This window comes from Diabrotica undecimpunctata, chromosome 4, assembly GCF_040954645.1.
Source record: "Diabrotica undecimpunctata isolate CICGRU chromosome 4, icDiaUnde3, whole genome shotgun sequence".
NCBI classification, from domain to species: domain Eukaryota; kingdom Metazoa; phylum Arthropoda; class Insecta; order Coleoptera; family Chrysomelidae; genus Diabrotica; species Diabrotica undecimpunctata.
Window position 1 is genome coordinate 94521630 of NC_092806.1, and position 14746 is coordinate 94536375.

Below are 14746 nucleotides of genomic sequence, written 5' to 3' on the forward strand. Positions count from 1 at the left end.
AAAGTCTTTTAATGTATCTATAATTGCCTGTGAACTCGTTGATGCATTGGCAGCATCAAGGAAGTTAACACTTGCCAAAAAACATTCTTGATATAGTACAGAATCTGTAGTTCTGAAGAGAATAGCAAAAACACATCTTCCTTGTCCATCCGAGGTTTTATCTGCCACTATTACAATGGGCTTGTCTTTCAGATGTTGCTTTATATTGGCTTTTTTAGACAGCCCACACCGTGGCACTACCTTTCTCCTTTAAAGTGTCCGCAAATGGAAGAGCACCCGACCCCGGCACATATTTAGCAATATATTCACGCACAGCTGGATGATCTAATTGATGAAGTGAAATATTGGCTTTCAAACACATACTAACTGTATCCTCCACAAAAGTATTATTTTCTTCTTTTGCTCGTTTCTGTCTCTCAAAGCCACTAGCAATTGACGTTTGTCGTTTAGTTCCTGAATTAGATATTATAGATTTTTTCTTGTTAATATTGTGGTTAGTCGACTCGCATGTTTCTGCAGTGTGTTCTTTTTATCACCCCAAACGAGTATTACAATACTTATACATCACAATATTTGTGTCACACAGATATAAGCTATCTGTCGCAAAATTCTTTGACTCGATCACTCAAAATTTGTTTAGGGCGTCCAATTTTAGGGGATACTTTAAGTAACTTTATTTTACTATGAAAACATTTTTAATAGACTATGTTCTCACTTAGTAAAAATTGACGGAATGAGCACTGATTGTCCTGGTTGACTAATTTATATATTTAGAAAATAAGAATTAGCCGACTTTTATACCTATTTAGATTTTTACCAATACAAAAAAGTGAAATGCAGATAACAAAAGTCTGCTTATTTATATTTCTTAAAGAATCAACATTGAAAAATATCAATTCCTTATCTTATCTTTATCTATTTAATGATGAACAATGAAAGATCCTTCTGTTTCAACACGTGTTAGTAACTTATTTAGGGGTGACTTGAGCACCTGCAGATGTTTCGCAATTTCGCATTTATCGAATTTATGTTCAGAATTTCGCCCATATTCGCATCTATTTTGTAAAAACGAAAATTCCGTACCCATAGGTATGTTCCTGTGAGTAGCGTTGCCAGATCATCTAAGCAGGAAATCGTATGCCGTTGCTCAAATTATCGTATTTTATGTACGGGTAATCATCGTACTTACTTATAATCTATTTAACAAGAAATTATTAATTACTATTTAAATGGGAATAAGCCACAATTAAAGGTTAAAGTACGTTTATTGACGTTTCAATTTCCACTTTGGAAATCGTTCTCAGAATACAAACATTAGTATTAGAACGATTTCCGAAGTGGAAATTGAAACGTCAATAAACGCACTTTAACCTTTAATTGTGGCTTATTCCCATTTAAATAGTAATTACTTTAGAAAGTAATTTAGTTCAGAATCTTGATTTAATGTGGTTTTTTCAGTTGCTTTTTTTATCTTTATTTCGGTGTCCTGTCTATTACTTTATAGTTTTTAATAGAAATCTTCCACAGTTTTTAACAACTCAGTCCCATTGGTTATTATTTCACCTGTACTGTTGTTTAAATTTGATTATTTGCCTCTTTCCAGTTTTTATTTTCTTTGTCTGCTTTTATTTGCCTGTATCGTTTTTTGGATTATTTCGTAACTATTATTTCTTAAATCTTTTCTGACTGCTTTGTTTACTTCTTGATTTATCTTCTTTATTTGTTCTTTACTTGTATTTATATTCTCCTTTATATTTTTCTTTGTTCTGTTAAGGTTTAATTTTCACTGCTGAGTTATTTCTCGCCTTTCTTTATTTTTGAACAATGTTTCTTTTGGTTTTCTTGGAGAACTTGTGTTATGGATTAATTAAAACATTGATATCTTCAGTAGAAGGTGTTCTTGTATCTGATTTTAATTTATTCTTAATGTCTTGTTGGTATATTTTGACATCACTGGTTTGTGTTCATGTATGTATTTTATTTTTTCTCAATAATCGATGTCTTTCCTTGTCTAGATATATTTTAAGTTTAGCGCGTACCATTCGATAATCACTACCTATATTAAATTTGTTTAGGGCAGCCACATCAATTTTAATGTTACAGAAGAATCCTACGACTACCATGGACTCAAAGAATGTCGAACGCAGAAGTTACTAGAAGCATAGAAAATAAAGCTGAAATAATCTTGACTATCAAAAGAAGAAACTTGAGTAATTAGGCCATGTTATGAAAGGGCAAAGATACTCATTATTGCAGCTGATTATGCAAGGCGAATTTTGAAGAAAGCGAAATGTGGGAAGACGAAGAATATCGTGGCTTGAGAACTTGAGGAAACGGTTTGAATGCAGTAGTGCAGAACTATTTAGAGCGGCAGTCAACAGGGTCCGCATAGCCATGACGATTTCCAACCTTCGATAGAAGATGGAACTTAAAGAAGAAGAAGAACTCACATCTTGGACGATTTCCCTTTTGTTGCTAATAAGATAGTCAATTTTGTTTTTTGTTTTGCTCCCCGAGCTTTGCTAAGTTTATCTTTGTCATTTTTTGTGACAGAAGCTGTTCATTTGGAATAAGTTATTTTGAAGAACAAAACCAATTAGGGTTTCGCTACTTTTGTTACGTTGGTCTGATCCTAATTTTTCTTTAGACGTCTCTTTATTACAGTTCGGCTGCAAGAACATGTGTTGAAAAGATTTGTTGTAATTGAATAAATTCATTATATTCATAGTTGTAACCAGTTGGTTACGGTGCAAAATTGACACAATCCTTTAATGATAAACTAATTAAGAAGAATATATAATGCCTGTTACCAAACAGTTCCTGCACTTCTTCTTTGTTAAATTACTTTTAAAAATTGTCTTTTACAACTTGCATTAGAATGAGGCAAAGTAACACAGACAATACAAAGTTACTAAAATTAACAAAATAGAGAACCGTCAAAATATTTTTTTGGCCCACTCTAAAATGAAATTCATTCATATTTTCGAATTCTATTGAAATATCCTGGCATTGTTAAAGTTTCTTTCATTCATCATCGATCTTTTACATCGTTTATAGGTCTTGAGGATTACAAATTCAGGGAAATTTTGATTATTGTGGGAAAAAAATTTGGGAACTATTAAAACTACCTTTATTTAGAAGATGTATCTTGTTAAAATAATTTCTTTTTGTACTTATATAAGCTGTAATCAGGCCTGCAATGTTTGTAAAAATCCTATATCAATTTTGTCATCGTAATCATTAATATTTTGAGCCACCCAAATTCCTAGATACACATGTTATTATTGTTAATACCTGGTAATACCTTAAGGATCAATTGTTTTAATATTGGTTTGTCTTACACATCGTGGGTCCATGCAAGTAAGCAACAGATCTTTACATACTATGATCATTTCGCTATACCAAATTTGTGATCGCTGTGAACTATTTTATCGCTTTGAAGAAAATTTATTTCTTTTCGCAAATTTTGGTAAAACCCATTCCAAAAATAGGTAAAAAAGTTCCCATTCTAAGAATTCATCCACTAGTTTTAATTTTATTTTACTTACGTTGCGTTAAGATTTTGAAATTTAGAGCCGAAAAATAGTTGTTTTCATTTGAACGTTTGTATGTGTTACACGAGATACTAGAGATGAAAATGTAAAGAGAATGATCATAGCATAAACTGAAATTATCGTATATTTTACAATTATAAGATCCGTACTATAGTAAATTACGGACAAAGTTAAGATTATAGTACAAAACGAGAATTAACATACGCCTGGCAATGCAGAATATTATTTTAAACATTGATTAATTCGATCGGAAACACTTTGGTTTCAATTGAGAAGTAAATATGATTTTGATCTTTGTCTATAATGTGAAAACATAATGTGAGTTATCTTTGTTACGTATCTCGATAATTTTGTAATATCCACCATAAACTTTTTATTTATGGTGGATATCATAAATAAAAATTTATTAGATACACCATTACAACTATTATATTCACTGATTTACGGGTGATGATACGGGTTGCATAAAGGAAGGTTTGTTAAACTATATTGTATAACTGAGTTGTAGAAATAAATATCACACTTAATCACAATCTATTTTATTTTAAACTAGGACTACCAGTTTCGAACACTAAAATTTCCTATTATTGTTCGAAACCGGTCATCCTAGGTTCAAATAAAATAGATTGTAAGTTAAGTATTTATTTCTAAAGCCCAGTTAAAATGAACCTGCGTGTACCGAACATTCACTATCTTGTGTAAATTTACTTATAGTTAAAATGTTTGTTTTTTCCAATTCTATAACGGTATCTAAATAAGGTTTTATGCAAAGTTTTCTTTCAAAATTCCAATCATCAAATTATTTATATATCTGATTTTAACGCATAACTTTTTTGTCTTTAACTTTTAAGCATTTGTTATTCCAGATTTAGCCATACGGCTCACACTCTCTCTAAGGGGAAAATTCACTCACCCCAGATACCCACGGTATCAAAAGGATTGAGCTCTGGTGGGACTCTTTCCGTGTTATCGAGCCCTAGGTGACTTGGTTTGCTGGAGTATCTCCCAAAAATTTTCGTACACATCTGGACGTCGCGAGGAGTACAGCTTTCTGCATGGCCTTATAAAGATGTTCATTTAGACCCAGCTGTTTGATGTTCGCTAGGAGGTTTTTGGGAATAACACCAGTAGTAGATAGAATAATAGGTACTGTCTCCTGATTTGTATTTCTAGATCTCTATACTTGGCGATCTTTTCGTTGTATTTAACACGCAAATTATTGGTGTTAAGTATCGCCACATAAATAAGTGTTGTTTGCCTGGTAAGTTTATTAATTAGTATAAGATCCGGTCTATCATGCGCCACTGGTTGGTCTGTGAGCACAGTGCGGTCCCAGTATAGCTTGTAGTTGTCATTTTCAAGCATTCTGCCAGGGACATATTAATAATAAGGAAGATGGTCGGTTTGGAGAAGTCCCACTTTGTCAGCTAGTTCTTGGTGGATAATCTTTCCTACTGAGTCATGGCGTTCTTTATAATCAGTTCCGACAAACGCCTTGCAGGGGCCCGGTAAGATGTTGGATGGTTACTTGGGCTTGGCATCCATATCGGCATTTGTCATTTTGGACTTGAGGATCTTTAACAATATATTTCAGGTAATTTTCAGTTGGAATTACCTGATCCTGAATGGCAAGTAGAAAGCCCTCAGTCTCGGGAAACATCTTTCCTGATGTCAACCAATAGTTGACGACGCTGTATTGTCGACATATTCTTGGCTGATCTCATTGAGATGTCGCCCATGCAGAGGTTTACTCATCCAGGTGCGCATTTTTTCTTGCTTAGTCAGATGGTTTATGCGCATTTCTTGTTCCCTCAGTTTTAGCGGCGTTATATCATCTACTGCGCAAATTGCTCGATGTAAGGTAGATGTCTCAGCCTGCACCTGAAAATAAGTTCTTAAATTAGCAACCTGTTTATCCAATTACTCACCTATGGTGCGAACATGGTGTATATGGTGTATACACCTACCTTGGTGCGAACGTCAATGAAAATTAGGACCATTCCCTAAAAATCAAATGTAGGAGAGAGAAAGCAAGATTTGCATTTCAAAAATTCTCCAAATTCTCGAAAATTTTTCGATTCCCATTAAAATCGATAGTTTTTTAAAAATACTAAACACGTGATTTTTAGTTTTGAGATCAGATGTTAATTTCGATGCAAAATATTCGACTGCCCCGCTTGTTTTGGCTTACCATTGTATTAAAATATATCATATCTTTAAATAACAAAAAATAAAATAATTTGTCTTTGTTGAAATGTTTAAGAATTATTATTGTAAAAGCAATTTCTTGGTTGAAAATCCGAACGTTAAATAAACTAATTCCTCTGGTAATAGCTTCAGATTCATATTAATGTTCAAGTTCATGTTTCGGCCTTCAGATTGAAATTTATTTTAAAAATATAAGTAATTGCATTTGTGTTAATAGTGGCATGAAATAGTCACAACCTGATATAATAGTAGCAATTTAATTTTGGAAGGAGTTAGATCGTTTTTAACGCAATTGGATTTAGGAAAGTTATGCAAATGAAGTTGAAATACGAACGCGAATAGGAAAGGCCAGATCAGTCTATTATATAGAAAACATTCTTACAAACTTTATCATTGAACGTTAAATCGATTCATAAATTGTAGAAGTAAATAGTATCATATTATAATTGGAAACCTTCTTAATGTCAGTATTACGAATAATACCAAATCTTTCAGTGACAACACAGAATAAATACCGGTATGTTACGAATGGCGAAAGAAAATATTGTAAGCATTAATTACAAACCTAAAATGGTTTACCTAGGACATACTTATCATTTAGAGAAAGGTAGCGTTCTACGTTTTGTGATAATGTGAAACTTTGGGGAATCGCACAGGATAGAATTTAGTTTTATCGTAATAATTTTATCAACATTTCGTAATAGAAAGGGCGCTTTTCCATTGTGTTCACCTAATCTTAAGGTTTCTTTGATATTTAAAGGCCTTTTTTGTTTATTGATTGACCAATAACTAACCAAATATTTTTATTTTATATAATTTTTAGCTTTTATGCTATTTTTAAAATTTTATTTCCACATATATTCCTTCTAGTAGATTTGCACTAAATGATTTTAAATTTTAAATATAGGTGTCGAGTTGGCTGGTGGGGAGAGAACTGCGAGAAATGCTACCCCTACCCAGGATGTGTTCATGGAACTTGTCGTAGACCCTGGGAGTGCAATTGCAAAAAGGGATGGGGTGGAATGTTATGTGATCAAGGTAAATATTTAGTACAAATTTATACATTTGAGAGTATTTTAATAAATGTTTAAAATAATAATAAAAATATTGCAGCATATTTACCTGTAGTAATATATATTTTATGAATTAATGAATATATATATATACATCTATAAATACACGAAGTAACAAGAAATCGGAAGACTTCTCTTCGATAGCAAATTAGATAAACCGCAAAGAAAACCTCTGACTGGAGGCTTTTACTTTCATTTTAGGTTATACAGGGTGGCCCTTAATTAATCCTACAAACAAAAACCGCAGATTCTGGACTTTAAAATATTACAATTTAAGCCAACTTGCTTTATTAAAATGTTAATATTAAGAAAGATACATGTTGTTAAAGTGGAAATTTAAAATTTTATTTATCGTTATAACTTATATGTTTGTAAATATTTTTGGACAAAAATATACAGTTGGATGCTTTTGAGTAAGATAAATTATAATTTTATACATACTTTGATGTAACCAATAGAGGGCGTCACATATGCCACATGTGTGGCCTAAATTTGCGCTTAACTTTTTTGATCTTTAAGTTGGCTTTATTTGTGTTAAAACATATTAAAGATATATTATTTTTACAAAGAAAAGGTATACTTAGTAGTAACCTGAAAATTCAACCGTTTTCAAGATAATCGCATTTTATAAATCAGCTGCATAATTATTTTTAGTTTGATATTTGTGCGGTAAAGCACTGAATACCTGTAGATAAGCATAATTCATAGTTTACTCTTTATAAAACAACTCAAAGATGATAATGTAACATAACAAAATGCTTTGTTATGGGTGCTAAGTGTCTTATTGGAGAAAAGATTCTTCATCTTCTTCTTTAGGTGCCGTATCCGTATTCAGACGTTGGCCCATCATCATGTTTACAATTTCCCTTTTCTATCGCTTCTTAAGTTTCTATAATGAGGTTGTATTACTTTTTCTCTATTGTAAATTGCTGAAAACCCAAAATATGTGGTTTATGCAAGATGGTACACCACCACATTCTAGAGAAAAGGCAGTTAGAACATACTTAAATACAACTTTTCTAAACGTTGGATTGGTGGTGGTAGTCATATTCCTTGACAATGTGGTGAGATATTGATATAATTACTTAATTCATAAAAAATCAGAAAAGAATACTTATTATTTATTACGTAAATTGTTTACCCATTTTTATTAGGAGAAATAGAAACTAGAGCACAGGTATTGAATAACACATATGTGTCTTGTTTCATAATAATTTTGCTACGAATCTAACCTGAAAGACTCAGCATTTTTACAAAAACATCATCGTTGGCCTAATAACCGATATTGTTATAAATATAGTAAACGCACAGGCAATTTAGTTCAGCATAATATTAAATCATTAGTAAATCGTAATAGTCCATTTGTTCGAGATGTAATTATAGTTACTCGTAAGTTGTAACGTATTCATATAAATAAGTAATGTCATCGATAGGTTATTCGGTGTCTATATAAGTAACCAATGAACGAGATATATCACAGTTTAATACATTATTTAACCTCTGCGACAAATAACATGAAGTTCCATAATATATCATAGGATTTGGATATGTATCCAAAAGAATATATTCATCCATTATAGCCACCACTTAGCCCAGAGTTTAATCCGCTTGATTTTGGTGTATGGGGCGCATTAAAACAACGTGTCTAAAAGAATCCCATAAACATTCGCAACCAACTATGGGAAGAAATAAATACTGCAGCAGTTTCTTTAGAACCAATGATGTTATTTAATGAGAGACGATCTTTTATGGAATATATTGACAAATGAATTAAAGAAAATGGTGGACATATCGAACACTTACTTTGACAAATGTTATGTTATTTAGTTTAACTATTTCTTAATTTGGTTTGTAAACAAAATGTTTTAATTATGACTTTAATTTAACATAAAACGTAAAATGTTTGATGTAAAATCCTATTAGTCTGTTATTTTGTCAAATCCTATTATTAATTATCCCGCTGATATATTTATTTTATTTAATATTTCGTTAACTATTAACTTTAGTTAAAGGTATTTTATAACAAAATTCAGAAGTATTATTGTTTTTGTCTATTTTTTCTTCGTTACCTGGAGTAATTGCCTTAAATCAGAATTATGCAGCTGATTTGTAAAATGCGATTATCTCGAAAACTGTTGAGTTTTGAAGTTATTAACAGATATACCTTTTTTTTGTTAAAATAATGTATCTTTAATATTTTTTTCCCAAATACAGGTAACAAAGAGCAAAAATGTTAAGTGCAAATTTATACCACATATGTGGCCTATGTGGCGCCCTCTATTAGTTACATCAAAGTGTGAATTAAATTATAATTTTTCATATTTAAAAGTACACAGTTGTAAAGTTTTGTGCATAAATGTGTACAAACATTAAAGTTATAGCGAAAAATAAAATTTTAAATTTGCATTTTAACACCCTGTATCTTTCTTAATATCAACATTTCATTTAACCAATTTGGCTTACATCGTAATATTTTAAAGTGTAGAATCTACTGTTTCTTTTTATAGAATTACTTAAGATTATAATAATTAATATTAAATTTGAAACTAGATTTTATTTTGCCATTGAAATCAACGTTACCTTTCGACATTCGACAGGTAACTCTTGCCTCTGTCAAGATTCTAAAATATACAAGATTGGGAACAAAAAGTTATTGTAAAATATATAAAAAACTTACTAAAAAACGTAAAACTGGACACTGGCATCAATGAATTGACAGAAGTAAAAATTGATATTTGATATCTCATGGTTTACTGTGATTAGTGTATAATTATTTTTATATGGGCTTGTCGTTGGTGTTTTTGAAAAAGATAAAGTGGAGATATGTTATAACTTTGACAGTCTTTTATGGTGTTATATTTATTTTTATTTAAATCAGATGGAAATATATTTTGTTTAGGTTCTGTGTATCTTTTTTGTCATTCATTGCGTTAGTATTAGTATTTCTTTTTATTTCTATTGATTCGTATATCTTCCTCTTCTTTCTGTTTTAATCGGTATTTAAAATTTTGATATTTTTGAAGTCAAATTTATGCTTCGTCTCATTCTCATGTTTTGTGAGCGCAGTGATGTTGTTCCTGCCATATTTATGAGAACGAATTCTGGATTGATGCAGTTGACTGTTTTGCCAATTACAGACACCTTCACAGTTAAAACATGATATCTCGTAAAAAACATGTGATTTTTTGAGTTTTAGAGTTTTTGTTTTTAGTTTGGTGAAAAATGTATTAAAAATGTTGTTGTCTTTGTGAGCCACTGTTATGTTATGTTTGGCTAAAAGATTCGTACGTTTAAAAAAAAACCTTTTATATATGGAAGAGTTGTATACGGAGTCTCGATACTGTTGGGTTGATTGTTATTTATATTGTTGTAACATTTATTTAGTCTTAAAAATAGTTTCGATTAGATATTCAGGATATGCACTACTTAGGAGGGCATTTTTTGCTTTTTTATTGCAATTGGTATGTATTCTGGATCTGTTAGTTTTATAGATCTATCCGCAAGACATAAATACAGACTTCTTATGGGAGTACAAATGATGTGATTTATGGTTGAGATATCGTGCAGACCATGTGCATACAAAACATTGATAAATAACATTTATTTTTTTTTGTATTTTGTTATGTCCGAAATAAAAATCAAAATGTCAAAATAAACTTATTTTAAAGTAAAATTTAAAAAATAAAAGACACCTGACTTGTTGAAAACAAATTTCTTTCAAGTTAATGTGAAGATGTCGAGCAAGCAAGCAAGCAATTTTATTAAACCCAGCCTGTGAGACATGTTCACCCATAAGAATTACGTTCAGGTGTAATAATTCATTGGAACGAGGTGTATTAACTCGAGTAAAAACAGGAGTCACTCCACCGCGCTTCAGTGCTTCAGACCATCCCTTTACCCCCTAGAGCACTCCGATGTGCGATAGGGGCACAACTATCAGCCAAATGCTCTTTATGTGGGAGTCCTGGATAATAGAACTCCAACATGGTTTCCTAACCGAATTCAAAACTCAGGACAGCGCATTGTCGCTATAATCCTGTTATCTTAGTGTGGCTTATCCGCGAACTAAAATTGCTTACTTGGGCCTTAAGTCTCCGGTCTGAGCTAGGCTCAGTTCGGCGACTTGGTGCTCAAGGGGTTGGGCCCTACGTGCTCGGGTTTTTAATGGTTTTTGTTATTATTTTTTTGTGGCTTGAGCCGGTTTTTGTTAGTAGTTTTTTGATTTTTTTGGTGGCCGAAGCCGTTTTTTGTGTGTTTTTTGGATTTTTTTTGTAGGATGCCTGAAACATAAAACCAGAATTAGTGCATATTAGTATATTAATTATCTACTTAAAATTAACTGGGTCCAAGCTGTACGTTGCGATTGTCCACGAGTTTTTTGAGCTACGAACTATCTTCTTGGTGCGTTGTTTTTGTTATTTTTTGTAGTGTTTTATCTCTGGTGTTTTGTTTTCTCTCTGGTGTATTTACTGATTTTCTCTCTAGTACGTTTGGTTTTATTCTACTATTTGTTGTTTGGGTCTCTTGTGCTTCCATCTGTGGAAAGCGTCGTACCTCATGGTCTCTCGCAATATGTGACTAGGATGGTTCTCTATCTGCGCGAACTTTGTCCTTGCTTTTTCCTTCATTATATCAGTCACTCTAATTTGTTGTAATTCTCTGAAGAGGAATATTTCTGCAACGTATCTCGGTACGTTGACTGCTTCTCTTAGGCTGCTGTTATATGCCGCTTGTATTTTCTTTTTTGTTGTGTTACATATGTATCCCCATGCGAGAGATGCATATGTTAGTGTAGGAAGAATTATACTATTTATTAATCTTATTTTGGCTTTTATTCTGAGTTTGCTTTTTCTTCCTGCTAGGCCTCTTATTGATGCTCTTGCCATGTTGGCTTTTTGTATTGTAGCGTCTACATGTTTACTAAACGATAAACCTTTGTCCATGATTACTCCGAGGTATTTTGCTTCGCTTTTCCACTCGATGGGATTGTCTTGCACAGTCACCTGTTCTTCTGGTTGTTGGTGCCTCTTTTTGAAAAGTACAGTCTGTGTCTTTTCGGAGTTTATAGCGATTTTCCATTTTAAACTCCATTCTTCTATGTCATCTAACTGTTTGTAAGTTATTTACCGCTATGTCTACATTTCTGTGTTTGGCCGCTATCGCTGTGTCGTCGGCATAGAGGCTTAGTAATGTACCTGGTGTTCTAGGTATATCTGCTGTGTATATCGTGTACAGTAGAGGTGACAGTACCGCTCCCTGTGTTACTCCAGCCTCCGGGTTCCTGAGTTCAGATAGGACTTGTTCTATTCGAACTCTGAAACTACGATTGCTTAAGTACGAAGAGATTAGTCTTGTCATTGATCCGTTGTAGCCGTATCTTCTCATTTTGTAGATTAGTCCTTTATGCCAGACTCTGTCGAAAGCTTTGCTTACATCTATGAAGGCAGCTCCTGTGGATTGTTTATCATTAAATCCAGCTGCTATGTACTCTGTTAATCTGAGTACTTGTAGCTTACTGGAGTGTTCTGATCTAAAACCGAATTGGGCTTCGGGTATTATATCTAGTCTGTCTGTTTCAGCTTGAAGTCTGCTGAGTATTACTCTCTCTACAATTTTGCTGATTGCAGGTAGCAAGCTTATTGGCCTGTAGTTTTGCGGGAATGTGCTGTTTTTTCCGGGCTTTGGTAACATTATGACATGGGCCTCTTTTCATCTGTTTGGGAATTTCTTGAATCTTAGCATTGCATTGATTATATTTGTTAAATATACTATGGCTCTCGCTGGTAAGTATTTTAGAGCCCTGTTCGTTATTTGATCTGGACCAGGTGCCTTTTTCGACTTCTTCTATAAAGTTGATGTCCTCGTCTGGGTGCTAATTTAAACTAAAATTTTACACTCTTTCTCGAGAGTACTCCTCATTACCTCTGCTTTTTCCACTGTAGTGCAAACTATTCCGTTTTCTCCATGTATGGAGGGATTGGCTTTCTGTCATTACTCAGTATTTTCTGAAGCCTCCAAATATTTTGCATATTTGGTCCTTGTTCCTCCATATTTCTTATGTGGTTTTCCCAGCTTTCACTACGGTTTTGTTGTAGTGCTGTTTTGACCTCTCTGTTTAACTTATTTGCTCTATTTTTGTCCGCCTGGTTCCTTGTTCTTCTTGCTGTCTGCTTTGCTCTGTTCTTTTCCCTTATCAAATCTTTTATTTCTTGCTGTATATCCTTAAATCTTCCCGTGTGCATTTCTACTTCCTTTTCTGTAGTGCTATTACTGAGTGCTTGGTGTAAGATGTTTTGCAACTCTAGGACTTTGTCTTCTATTTCTCCTGGGTTGTCTATCACTGGAACTATATTTATTCCAGTACTCAGGAGTCTTTAAAAGTTCGTCCATTTTGTTTTCTTTTTAACTCTTTTGATTGTACTTTCCTCTTCCCATGTTCCTAGTTCTAATAGGATGGGGTTGTGGTCCGTTGTGCCTTCGTTTAATGTTTGTAATTCTGTTTGTAGTCTTAGGTTTCTTGCTACTACAATGTCTATGTGTGTAGGAAGTCCTTTTCCTGGGTAGTGTGTTGGGTCTGTAGGGTCCATTGCCATAACGTCGTCATTGTTTTCTAAGTATGTGTTTAGGAGTCTTCCATTTCTGTTCGTAGCTCTGTCGTTCCAGTTTGGGGATCTTGCATTTAGGTGTCTTGTGGTCTTACGTAGGCAGAGGTAAATCTGACTTCTCCTTTCCTCATTTGTATTCTTACTGTTGTTGCTTGCATAGTATTTAGTTGTGGTGTTAGAATTCTGATATGACCTATGCCTTTTTTCACTAAACCTAATATTGCTGTGCCACCTGATCTTGCTATGTTATCGTTCCTGTATATGTCGTAGCCCGGAAACGATATTGATGTTGTTCGTGAGCTCTGTTTCCTGTATTGCCACGACATCCATTTCATATCTATTAACCAGTTTGTCCAGTATATTCTGGTTGGCCCATATGCCTCCTGGGTTTCAAGAGCCTATCCTCAAGTATCCCCTATTTGCCTGCACTAGTTCAGTGCTAGCTTTATGTCTGCGATCGCCTCATGGACAATTCTAGTGACCAGTTCCTTAACTGAGTTCACTAGTCCTTCTTGCTGTTGTTTCGAGATCAAGATGGTGTTCTCGGTATTTTTCGCTTTCGCTGCCTGTGCATAGGAAGGTCCGCTTGATGTTTGTTGCGGCCTTTTTTGCAGGGTTTGTTGTGTTTGTGGTTGTTTTTTCCCCAGGTTGAACATATGGGGCATCCTTTGAAGTTTGCCGGGTGTTGTTCCTTGCAGTTGGCACATTTTGCCTTCTGTTCTCGGGGCATTTGGCAATTTCTTGTGGAGTGATTTTCTCCGAATCGTACGCATCAAGGTATCTTAAAGCATGCTCTCTGCGCGTGGTGGTACCCCTGGCAGTTGAAACACTGCGTGGGTCCAGTGGCTTTTCTAAGGTCCTCGATATGGACCTTCATATGCATCAGATTAGTGATGCGCCTGGATTTTTCTACGTCCTCTTTCTCCAGTGTCAACACAAACATTGGTAGATTTCTTTTGTCGCTCTTTCTGGAAATCATGTTCTTTATCGATTCACATTCGATATCATACTCTTCTTTGAGAGTATTGAACATTTCTGTAACATCTGTGTTTGGAGGTAGTCCTCTTAAAACCATTCTTGGTTTTATGTCTTCCTCTAGTGGGAAGGCAATCCATTGTATAGGTGTTTTTTGATTATAATTCTCTATGATTTTCACCATAGTTCTGTAATCTTCTGGACTTTTCGCTTGGATTAAAGTTTCTCGTCCGCTTCTCGATAGTCTATTCGACGTTATTACTTTCTTTTTCTGAGCAATGTCTAGTATTGCTCCTGTCTGGCTGACGCTTTGTAATTTAATTACAGGCGG

At 33.7% G+C, this 14746-nt stretch overlaps 1 protein-coding gene across 1 annotated transcript in view; it reads left to right on the forward strand.

Annotated features, from left to right (window-relative positions):
* The window catches only part of C901, a 61650-nt gene that overhangs the window by 41730 nt on the left and 5174 nt on the right, over positions 1-14746 (forward strand). The window contains exon 5 of the mRNA XM_072527995.1: positions 6670-6800. Within this exon, the coding sequence (XP_072384096.1) occupies positions 6670-6800 (131 nt within the window). The remainder of the gene's footprint in view (positions 1-6669; positions 6801-14746) is intronic.